The sequence below is a fragment of the Lactuca serriola genome, chromosome 2, assembly GCF_051521515.1.
Source record: "Lactuca serriola cultivar US96UC23 chromosome 2, Lser_US96UC23_V15, whole genome shotgun sequence".
NCBI classification, from domain to species: Eukaryota; Viridiplantae; Streptophyta; class Magnoliopsida; order Asterales; family Asteraceae; genus Lactuca; species Lactuca serriola.
This window is the reverse complement of record NC_136409.1, coordinates 221,008,831-221,021,168: the sequence shown is the minus strand read 5'-3', so window position 1 is coordinate 221,021,168 and position 12,338 is coordinate 221,008,831. Positions and strand designations below refer to the sequence as shown.

Sequence of the window (12,338 nt, the reverse complement as noted above, 5' to 3'; positions counted from 1 at the left end):
AAATAAACAAAGTTGCGTATGCATTTAGAAATTAAAATATATGTTCTTATCTTTTATTTAATTTTAAGTTTTTTTAATAATAACATGGTACAATTTATTTATATACTCAAAATAAATATTGATTTATAGTTGTAATGATAATAAATTTTATGAAAATAATTTAAATTATATTCACATCTATTTGTTGATACTACTATATTATAAATTACTTGGTTAAATAATATTCAAACTTCGATATATATTTTTTAATTTAAATTTATTTTATTATTTTATTAGGTTTTAATTTTTGCATTAGGTTTTTTTAGAACAAATTGTTTATATTTTAAAAACGTTAATGGTTATATTTATTTTGTAATGATATACAAAAATTAATAAAATAAACAAAAATAATATAATTGGATTTATTTGTTTGCAATATGAGTTACTTGGCAAAATAACATATGTAATGCTGAGTAATTTTGTATTAAACTATTAACATAATGAATAATTGTAAAATATTAGAACATAATTATTATATTTTAGCGTGGTTTGGTTTGTTTTTTTTTTTTACCTAAGTAATGTTATATTTTTAAAAAGCATTATTACGCTATCTTTTGTAACGATAAAAGAAGAATTCAAAACATAAATAAAGAAATAAAGAAAAATAGTATAATGAAATTTATAAAACTTTATTAACAAAATTAGGTAACAGAAGTAATTTGGGGGTAATAAATGTAAATACTTTAAAATTAAAGGTGTTACATAATTGTGGAGTAGTTTAGATGGGATCAATACATTTAGATTTGGGGGTAACGTTCTCGTCGTTTCAATCTCTTGAAAAATGTCGGTGATCTATTCCAAACAACGCAAGTGAAAGTGAAAGATCAATAAAACCAAGATCTGATGGGGAAGAGTAATTACAAGACGACGATGGTTTCATGAAAACGATGACCTATTCCGAGGCCACCTGTTTCAACAGGTTTACACGATGACGCAACCGATAACAAAGAGAAGAAGAGAAATTCCGAATTAAGCTGGTATATATATTTTCATAATATAAACGTATTATGATCAATTCTTATACTCGGATTTTTTTAGCAATTGCGTTTCAAATCTTGGCAGATTTTTCGAAAAATTGTTTGATTTGCTGTTGAGTTTCCTAACAATAATAATTTCATCCCTAATTTCATATAAGGGCATTAATCTAAATGTATGTGTTATTTGCAAGGATTTGTGATTTTCCGGAATTGGAATCCAATTCCATTCCATTATGACATTGGTTGCAAATGAGTACCACATTTAATCTAATTGAAATTCACAAATACTTTGACATGTGGATTTTAACATTCCGTCCTAAAATATAGGAAATCGAATTTACTAGGATACCCTTATGATTTCAAAAGGGTAATATATTTTTTAATCAACATTTTACCTAGAAATAGTAAATGTATGAAATAACATAGAGTAACCATCTTAGCTTTTTAAGCAAGCAGAGTGCCTACCACTATTATGTTTTTATTAGTTAATGCAATGTCTAGTGAATAATGTGTTATATATATATATATATATATATATATATATATATATATATATATATATATATATATATTCAAATTCATGAATGAAAGCTAGATTGCTTGTAGCTAGAAATGTTTGTAAATTGATTTTAATAATTAATCCTTTTTTGGAAGTGTTGACATTATAATAAACAAATCATTATTTTTTGTTATTTTGAACAAACTCATCCATGTGCTAATGGGGAAATGTTGAATTTTGAACGGGTAACATTGATTTTTAATCCATTTTCATTAAATTTCACTTTAAGTATAAAATTAATATGTTCAATTTAAATTGTAGTAAGATCCCGTTTATGTGCAGTCGATTGTATTCTATGAACTTGCTTTCCACTTCAATCCCCATTGTGTAGAGGCATGCAATAATCTTGGAGTTATATATAAAGATAGAGACAATCTTAATAAAGCAGTAGAGTGTGTTGGTTTTTACTTTTTTTTTTGGCTAACTATGGACAACTTGTTGACATTGCAGCCTAAGACTCTAAAGACCACTTTGACTAGAAAGGAGGTCGCAAGGCTTGAATAGTAGCCAGATGTAAACGAGTCATTAGCATTCTAAGTCTTCATTCTTTTATATTTTTTTTACCATTATAGCAATGCACTTTGATTTCTAGCCCATAATAGCAATGTACTTTTAATAAATTCATCTTGTTATTCACTTAAACTAAAACCTTATGTTATTCGTGGGCCATGCTGAGCACGGCCTGTTCCCATTATATATATATATATATATATATATATATATATATATATATATATATATATATATATATATATATATATATGGAGGGGATAAAAAAGGGAAGGGGGGTAGATCACTTGTACCCAAAAAGAAACATTATTTATCTTAACAATAATTTAGACACTCATATCATTATCTATTCACTACATTTTATCAATACTCTAGCTACTCAGCTATCTCTAGTTTGTATTCTTTATCTCATTTTATTAAAAAAAAATCTAATGATACCGTTTAAACATTCTCTTTAAATGAGAACAACAAAGCTAGAATGGCACATTCTATTGTTTATAAAAGAAAAATCATTAGGTGCACATTATCATGGGGTTTTTGCCAATGACATGCTGACGTGGACCTATTCGCCGGCAACAAACACCGACCTTGACTAAAAGGTCTAAAATCAAGGTTTTTCCGTATTTTTGGTCCCTGAACAACTTGAAAATACTGTTTTACCATTTCCATTTCTTATTTTATTTCCACTTTTTTTAATCTATATTAATACATTTTCTATTTAAAAATAAAAAAAGAATTGATTTACCCACCAATCCTCCTCCCGTAACCATACATCTCTCTCTCTCTCTCTCTCTCTCTCTCTCTCCCTTCATCAAAAAGATGTCGGCTTCATCGCCTCCACTCCCGTTAAGAAACCCTAATGGCTTCAACGACTTCTAATGGTGAGCATGGTGCGGTTTTAGGTTTAAAACGAACCGCAAACCGCAATGTGCGGTTTTTGAATTCTAGAAACCGTTGGGTGCGGTTTCTCAATGGTTCGGTTTTGCGGTTTTTGAGTGTGGTTTCGGTTTGTACCGGTTTGGTGTCGGTTTTAAACCGAGTCAAACATATGGTGCGGTTTTTTATGTTCACCGGTACGATTTCTTTAACCTTGGTGTTCATGTGAAGATTTATGATTGTATGACATGCTGTCATTTCGTTTCCTCACATATAGAAGCTGTAATTTTGAGTTTTTTATGTTGTTTACTTGATCACTTCATTTGCAACCCATATTCCCAAGTTTATTTTTTTTATTCAATTTGTGCGTAGAAGTTACAAGCTTGCAAGTTGTAGCCCACATAGTGTTTACACTTTACACATAATTATTAAGTCATAAACACAAAGTAACAAATTCACATATTAAACCTAACACCTAATTACTAATTACCGTCAAGTTCAATATATAATATATGTATAAATTAGAATTTATTAGTTTTTTAAATAATATGTATAATTGTATAATATAATTTAGTGATTTATTTTATTGTTAATAAGCCTGCGGCGCGGTTCGGTTTCTAGATAAAATCCGCACCGCACCAATAAATTCGGGTTTTCAAAAAAATAAATTCTGCATAATCGGTTTTTGCATCGATTTTGGTTTTTTGGTTGCGGTTTTTACGGTTTTTCTTTTATCGGTTCGATTTTTGTTCATCCCTTCATCGGAGCAAATCCTATGTTTGACAAATTCTCTGAAGCCATATTGAGTTCTGGTGCTCCGAAGCTACCAACACCGCTCGACGTTTCTCATGGTGCCTTGACATGCCCGTCATTCAGAACTTCGATCTACCTACCTCCTCTATTCCGCCCATCTCAACTTCCTCTTCATTGCTTCTTATTCCCACATATCTTTTGTCGCCACCGCTTCTATCTCGATCTTTTCTCGTACTGACTGCCGCAATTTCACAACCTCCTACGTACTCACAGTCCGCTCAGTCGCTATTAAAGATAAAGACACCAAAATCGCTTTCTCTGTAAGTGTCTCTTATTGTGTTTTTCCCTCTTTTTCCCTAATCACCCTTGGAAAATAACGACATCGTACTCTCTAAATTTGAAGAATGAAGTCGGAGATGTATTGACAGCTGAACAAATTAAGGAGTGTGATGAGTTGGGAATATTAATCAATAAAGATAATCAGTGGACTCTACTTCTAATCTTCACGAAGCCTGTTGGTGACATGTATTCCCTTCTTCATCAATGCTCTTGAACTCGTCAATTTTCTTGAATTCATTATCAGTAGATCCAATAATACAGAACCCTAACTTTTATATTGATCAATTCCCAAAATTTATGATTGTTGTTTGTAAATATATGAGCAGGCCAGCCATATTCATCAAGATAATTCAAAGAATTGGGTGAATGTTGAAAGACGATGAAGGCAAAGTGCAACAGAAGGCTGGGTGTGAAGGATTTGGCAAGGGGAACTTCTAATTGCTACTACTTTACAACGTATGATCTTGAAGAGGATAAATTAGGTATTAGATTGACTTGACAATGGATTTGATGAAGCCGATGATGAAGGAGGTGTTGTCGTCGTCTTCGGAGTCAACTGAGGTTGACGAAGGGGGGTGGTATGCCGATGTGTGTTTAAAAATGTGTGTGTGTGTGTTTTGAGTTCGTGGTATGCACTTTTGGGTATGTGTGTGATCGAGATAAAAGTATGTTTGTGTGTTTTGAGTTGTAGCTGTGTGTGTTTTTTATGAGTTGAGGTATATGTATGTATCTGTGAAGTGTTTGTTTAAGCTTCAATGTGTTTTAACAGGAAAGAAGACGAAGTGTGTGCATATGTGTGCGTGAGAGGGGGGGGGGGGGGGGAGGAGAGAGAATAAAGAGAGTACGGTGGGGTGGGTGGTGGCTCCTATTATTTATTTTTTCTTTTTTCTTAAATTAAAATAACATTAAAATAATTATAGAAAATGGAAAAAAGAAATTTAAAAGGCATAACCGTCTTTTCAAGTTGTTCAGGGATAAAAAAACATGGAAAAACTTTGATTTTGAACATTTTATGCAAGTAAGGAAGTTTTTGGCCCATCCAGTTTTGTCTTTTTTTTTTTTTTTTTTTTTTTTTTTTTTTTTTTTTTTTTTGTCGTTGACAATCTCCATCTACACATTATTGTCGCTAAAGACTGATGATGTGCATTGAGAGATTTGTACAATTAACATTACATATAATACAATGTATGAGATTTAAGCTTTATATTTTCTTGGTTAAAAGAAAGCTGGTAGTCAAAGGATGAAAATACACCCCACTCATACACACTACAAAAACTTAAGTAATTTCTCTGTGTCGCCCAAATTTAATAAGTAAAAATATCAAGATCCCTTTCACCTTTAATCTTTAATCTTTGACATTCATGATTCAATATAACTTTTGTAGGGTTATAATAATTTTGAGACATTCCCTCAAAACCTTTTTCATAAGATTAATGCACGAAATGGAAAAACACAATGCTATTAGATATATATGAATTCTAATCAAAGTTCAAAGATTCATATGACGATTGATAATTAAGAATTACAATTATTTTGCTGTATTATTTTCTTTAACTAATGATACAATCACCATTCATTTTTGTTACAAAGCATACAAAATTTTCTTATATTTTTAGAAAAAAAAAAAAAAAAAAACACATGAGTGATAATAAATAGATGCGGAAATCATTCAACATCTATTTATTCAGTTTTATGAAGTATTATTTGTAAATTATAACTTAATTTCTTAAAAACAAAATTATTTGGACGTAGGTTTGTTATGGTCAATGGCAAGAAGATGTGATCCCAAAAAAAAGAGTCAAAAGCATTGGTTTAGAACAGAGTGGCAGGCATCACCCGGTTGACCAGATGTTACTTGAATATAAAATGAATTAGAACTAGCAGCACAGTTTTTTCATGTTCAAAACAAAACCAAATATGTGATCCACCTACCAAGGCTCACTTATTTGACCTTGTGCTTCCATTTACATATATTATTTGTAGTTATAATATAATAGATAAACAAACAAGACAAAATTATAAATATAATAATGGCTTTTCACACAAGAAAAGTACAAATATAATAATGGTTTTTCACAAAATAGCCAATTAATTTCTAGTTTCTACAAAACAACTACAAATTTCGTAATAGACCATTGAGAAATCACTATTTAATGCGAATTTATTTTTTTACTATGATATCCAAAAATAAAATCCAATAAAAATTTATCAATTTGGCAATGCTAATTTGCTATTTCATAATGCCAACTTGCTATTTGACATTAGCAATGTCAATTACGATTTCTCCATGCCAAGTTGCAATTTTTCAATGCTAAATTGTAATTTCTCAATGACAATTTGTGTTTATAAACATCAAAAAGGTTGAAGTTCCTTTTATTGTGGGATCTTCAAACACCAAATTTGCAGCATAAATAAAATTCATAGTGCGAAAATGAAGTTTTAGGTTGAGGAAGATTTTCAAAAGAAAAAACACTGTGTAAAAGTGATTAAAGATGTTAAAAAATTGCATATTTTAGGAGGACAGATTTCACAGTAAACAATAATTTCAAAATAAGTCAACTGCAACTTTTGTGATTTTTTTTTCTTTTTGCTTACTTTGTAAAAATACTTATAAGAATATGCTCATATTTGTCTTTTTCTCTAATAACAAAAGAAAAAAAATTAAAAATACTATAATCAATTGTTAAACATTTATCTTTAAATGTATATTTTCATTTATAATACTTTTTACATAATGTTTATCAACGAATCATTAAATTATATAGTTTCATTAATTATTATTTTCTATAATATTTTCTTAAACTTAATGTAGGGTTAAAAACGAGAATCTATTTGACTTAATCCCTTTATTTAAATACCAAATATTATTTTTTTTATAAATTTTTTGTCACAATAATCAAACTGAATAAAAATACAAGCACAAAGTACAAACATTTTTACTTTCATTATGACCCCAAAAATGGGGGCATACCATGTATGTAATTTCATTTCACGAATCTCATCAAATAAGAATACATAAACGGGAAAAAACATTAGATTGTGTAGGAATTAGGATTAAAAAAAGAATAAACAATAACTTATATCTATCGACTCTAAACATCCAATAATTTGTATGTAACTGATGTTGGATTGATCTATTTGTTATATGTTCAAGAAGTGAAATTAGACAATCTAATAATCATAACACTAATGTCATCGTACGAACCCCTTGATGTCGATAAGCCAACCAGCTTCTTACAAGCGGAAAAAAGATCAGACTTTTCGATTCCCCCACAAAAAGGGCGAATAATGTCAACTGCTTCTTGATTACTCACCTGAAAAGATATAATTAACAATTATTCGGTGTAAAAATTACATTTCCTTTTATTTATTTATTTATCTGGATTAATAATGTTTACAGAAATATTTGTAAAATAATCATAACAAGTATTTACCGTATCCCAGATTCCATCTGAAGCAAGGATTAAGAACTCGCATTCGTGCGTAATTTGGAGTATTTTTGTTTCTGGTTCTGAAATCACCCATTTCTTGAGATGTTTGTCTCCTATTCCTCTTGATACGGCAAGTGAACCTTGAATTCTCCAAACGCCATTGCGACAATCAACATATCCACCCTAAAATCAACATTCATCAAAATCAAATCACTAAGACTTCATTCGTTTAATGAGTATATTGATTGATATCAGTCATCACAATCACATTCAAGAAGGAATGGGTCTAAATTAGTTCTTACCATGGACTCGATTCTATCTTTTTCGTCATTCCTTGAAGGTTTGTGATCGACAGTGAGAGCTTCTGCAACTCCACCTCGGCTCATAACTGCACGACAGTCACCTGCATTGGAGACTATGAGGTTGCCCTTACGTATCAATGCAGTCACACAGCAAGTTCCCCCATTGATGTCTTCTTTTAGAAATTCCGAGTCTGTTGCGAGATATCCCTCTCTAACAGCTTCTGCAATTTCATATTCACATTTGTTTGCTATTTTGGAGATGATGTTGCTATGCAGATGCTTTGCTGAGAATTCTGCAGCCTTTGCCCCTCCATGCCCATCAAAAACACCAAAAAAGGCCTATAATCATCATGTATAAACGATTTAGATACGTCAATGGAGAAACAACGAAGCACTGATCAAGAAGAACATGGCGATCGGTGCGGAAAATTTTCATGAATACTGGATTTCTTCATGTTGATTGAATTAAATTTAGTCCAATTTCGGTAGATCTTATTGATTTACGTTACGAGACTGAAACCGATTACAGAGTTAATTGTGTTTGATTACGCAGATGATAATAGTTTTAGCAACAAATCAAAATAATTTAAAATAGAAGCATATATACCTGTTTGGTATCTCCTTGGAGATCAACAACGGCAGAATATCGGTCCTCCATGGCTCCCCTTTTCCCTCTTTTACAATATACAGAATACTCCTCCCCTTCCTCGTCGATCTCCGCCACTTCATCGTTCGGTTTCGCAACCTCATCCATAAGACTTAACGGTGCAAATGGAATCTGAATCCTCGCCGGCCTCTTCCTCTTCAAGACAACCGACGGCGAGGGATTCGAATCACAACTGATAATCTTTCCTTCCTTATATCCATTGGTAGGGTTATGAAGATATGACGACGGAGGTGACGGCGTCGGAGATGTATGACGGAGAGAGAGCGATGATGAAGGAGATATCATCGGTTTACCAAACATCGGTGACGATAAGAACACCGGCGAGTTCGTTGGTGCAACGGCACAGGGCATGTTACCGGAGGTCTTTTTTTCGATTTCTAATTCCTGGTTGGTCGTCGACGGCGAAAAATAGGGAAACAGAGGAAATTTCCAATTTAATTTAATACGGAATTTGGTGTTTGCGTTCTAATTATATATATACACGCACATACAGAGGAGGGAGTCAAGGAAAGCGATGTTTTATTGACGGTAATGCCACAAGGTAGAAGTTTAATGGCCGATTTTGTTCTTTTCATTCCACGCGCTTTACATTGCGTGAAGGACAATATGCTTGGCATTTAGAACGAAGTTATAATTTACAAGTCAAAATAAAATCTTAAATATATAAAAACGTCATAAACATAAACAAAGTAAAAGTGATATATATCTCCAAAATACTAAACCATTTTGCCATCTTAATGAATAACCAATTAAAATGGTCTCACCTTTCAAATGACTATTAGAAAAAAAAAACATAACAATTTCTTTTAAAAAAATGACTATACATTCGTTAGATAATCTTAAGACCATCTCCAATCAATTTTAATTTTTTTCTCACAACAGTGATAAAAAAATTAGGTAAAGAGTGCTTCATCTCTAATCCTACTCTATTTTTTATCACATTTTTACTCCTAAAAAGTATATTTCATTATTCTAACTTATATAAATTGTTAAATACACTCCTATTAATTTGGTTTTAACATATATATAATCTATATTTTTTCATTACAATAACATTAAATAAATAAGATTATATTTATAATATGTAATTATAAGCTTTTGGAAAATACATTATTGTGTTTTAAAATTTCGAATGTATTAAATTTTAATATGAGTTTGATAAACAAAAAAATATATATTTATAATTAAATAGTATAATTTAATATATAACACAATATTATAAATATTAAATATTAGATTTAAATAATAATTAGTAGATAAAAAACTATAAATGTATAAATATATAAAACGAAAGATTAAAAGCCGACAACTCAAAATTTACCACAATTTTGGGGGAAATGAATAGTATAACACCATATTTGGTGTTATACTATTCATTTATTCAAAAATGAGAGAATAAATGGGATATGGTTGGAGATGAATTGGGAAAGAAATGGGGGAAATAATGAAGAATTAGAGTGCGTTGGAGATGCTCTTAGAACATCAAATTCTCAAAATCAAATCTAAATGATTGCATATTATGTTCATAACTCTACATCATAGCTCAAAATACAACTTGCATGCAAACAAACCTTAATGAAAGTAACAAGTGTATTCTCAATGTTATTGAATAGAGAAGCACATTTAGGTTGTTAGCCATGGTCAATGTTTTAAAAACATGTTTGAATCGGCTGGCCGAACTGGTTAAATCGGAAACTGGGGGAGAGAACGATTCAACTATCACATGTTTTATGTCGATTTCAGAACCGGATTGAACCGGCCAGTTTTTAGTGAAACCGGTTGAACCGGTCAAAATAAACCGGTTAACCCGAATAAAAACACGTGGGAAAAAACCATTTGCATAATAAACTTTGATGATTTTTTTCAAATCTATTTAGTTTTCTCTAAATAAAAACATATGGTAAATGTTATAATGTTTTTTGATGTGTTTGTATTAATCTAAAAATATTTTTTGTTTCGGTATTATATTTATTTTCTTTTTTATGTATATAGATTGATGTAAAAATCTAAAATTATGGTTATGTGTTATTTTAATGTATTTAGATTGATTTACAACTTATTTTATGTATATTTTTAATGTTTGAACTAGTAAACGTCAAATTCATGATTTATATATGTATGTATGTGTAGGAAAATTGGAAAAACGATGAAAATTATAAATAACGGTTAATCCGGCGGTCGAACCGATTAAACCAGAAACCGGTCACCATACCGGTTCAACTAAAAAATCGGTTTTTAAAACATTGGTCATTGCCCATGGGTACTGCGCGAGCCGTGTGATGCTGAGATGGAAGTTTTTAATTGTGTGAACACCACCACCAGATGCGTGATGCTTATGCATGTGGTGTCCTATAAACCCAACCATGTTCCTTCACGTCTGAAAGTTCTTTTTTGTTATTTTTTTCGATTATACTCTTATAAATACTTATTCACTACATAAAATCATTTAATACCACAATTTCATTCTCCAATTTCACAAAAAAAATAAAAAAAAACACACACACACACAACCACAAAAAGAAGACTACTACGTTTTTTTTTTTTTTTTCACAATAATCGCTCAAGCAACATCACAATAATCTTCATATTCATCTTCGTACTCATCACCCTTAGACTGCGATGTTTTTTCAAGATGAAGTATAAAGTTCACATCCAAGAGAAAAGATCACCTACTTTAAATAGATGTCATGTAGCTTAGTGCATAACTATTCTGACGAGAAATGCATATATGATTCTATATCATTTAAATGCCTCCTCTAAAATAAAAAAATATAAATAAAACACCAACATAACCGAAATGGGAAAAGAAATGGGAAAATGAGGTGCAAGGGGTTTGTGGAATTAAGGTATTTTCCCATTTCTTTTTCACCTTTGTTGATGGGTGATGTGGAATTAAGGTATTTTCCCATTTCTAATTTCACATGGGAAAATACCCTTGCACCTCATTTTTGTTTAACATACAACAAAGTATGGACCAACATACATCCATGCTAATTTCACATCACTCATCAACAAAGTCAACCCCCCTCTCTTATTACTCACGGCCAAACACACACACACACACACACACCAAACACTTTACTTCCAACTTCACTCACAAGATTCTCTCATCTCTCTCTCATTTCGTAGGGGGTGCATCATCTTCAAAGGGGTTATCTCTTCAAAAAACTCACAAGAAATTGGTAAGTTCTTGTAAAACTCTAGTGCTCACATGTATGCTAATGTTAAAATCATTCCATTTACACACCCATTTTTCGTGTGTGTGATTCTTAGAACCCCATCCATTTTCGAGAACTCCTTCAAACTACAACAACTTTTTTCTTCTTATTCCTAGTACATGAAATCAAGGTGATCTCACACCCCTACATTTTCATGTTTTCTTCAAGTTTTAGGAAGGGGGGGGATACAAGTTACAACACCAAAAACATAATTTAAACTTAAACATCAACGTTCAACAGAAAAGTTATAACTAGAGTCTCCTAGAGGGGGAGCGAGGTAATTGTGTATAGATCTATACGGGGTTGACACCCCCACACCTGATCTGTTCGCTACAGCTAGACGGGGCCAGTCTAGGGTGACAAATATTTTACCGAAATCGATGCCTGAAGAACGTCATGACAGGCATATCAGTCACATCAATCATGGTTATAACGACTCACATAGGGAATAATAATACAATTTTGGTTTACAGGAAGCTTGCACTTCATCAGTTTTATTGAACTATAAAATTGCAAATCATTTTTCAAGTATTCAGTCTCTTACACTTTCGATCTTAGGGTTTAAGACTACAATTTTTTCTTACATCAGAAAATATTGGATTTTTTGGGAACGTTCGCCTTACTTTTACAAACAAAAGATAACAAAGGACATGTGTGCATATATTCA

At 31.3% G+C, this 12,338-nt stretch overlaps 1 protein-coding gene and 1 long non-coding RNA gene across 2 annotated transcripts; one reads left to right on the top strand and one right to left on the bottom strand.

Annotated features, from left to right (window-relative positions):
• The first annotated feature begins 761 nt into the window (after positions 1-761).
• Positions 762-4,802, top strand: LOC145088619 (uncharacterized). The gene is made up of 4 exons (XR_013701186.1): positions 762-1,016; positions 2,026-4,034; positions 4,118-4,239; positions 4,380-4,802. It is a non-coding gene; the product is annotated as an uncharacterized LOC145088619 (long non-coding RNA).
• A 2,163-nt stretch (positions 4,803-6,965) lies between these two features.
• On the bottom strand, positions 6,966-8,886 carry LOC145088618 (putative protein phosphatase 2C 25). The gene is made up of 4 exons (XM_079026994.1): positions 8,394-8,886; positions 7,787-8,125; positions 7,488-7,667; positions 6,966-7,367 (listed from the first exon to the last, which is right to left on the bottom strand). Exons 1-4 carry the CDS (start codon positions 8,802-8,804, stop codon positions 7,203-7,205), a joined length of 1,095 nt encoding a protein of 364 aa, XP_078883120.1. The 5' UTR covers positions 8,805-8,886; the 3' UTR covers positions 6,966-7,202.
• Positions 8,887-12,338: the final 3,452 nt, after the last annotated feature.

Coding starts and splice junctions, on each gene's coding strand:
- LOC145088618 (XM_079026994.1), bottom strand. CDS start 8,804: ATGCCCTGTGCCGTTGCACCAACGAACTCGCCGGTGTTCTTATCGTCA. Junction 7,668..7,786: donor AAGATAGAATCGAGTCCATG/GTAAGAACTAAT, acceptor TGTTGATTTTAG/GGTGGATATGTTGATTGTCG. Junction 7,368..7,487: donor CAGATGGAATCTGGGATACG/GTAAATACTTGT, acceptor ATATCTTTTCAG/GTGAGTAATCAAGAAGCAGT.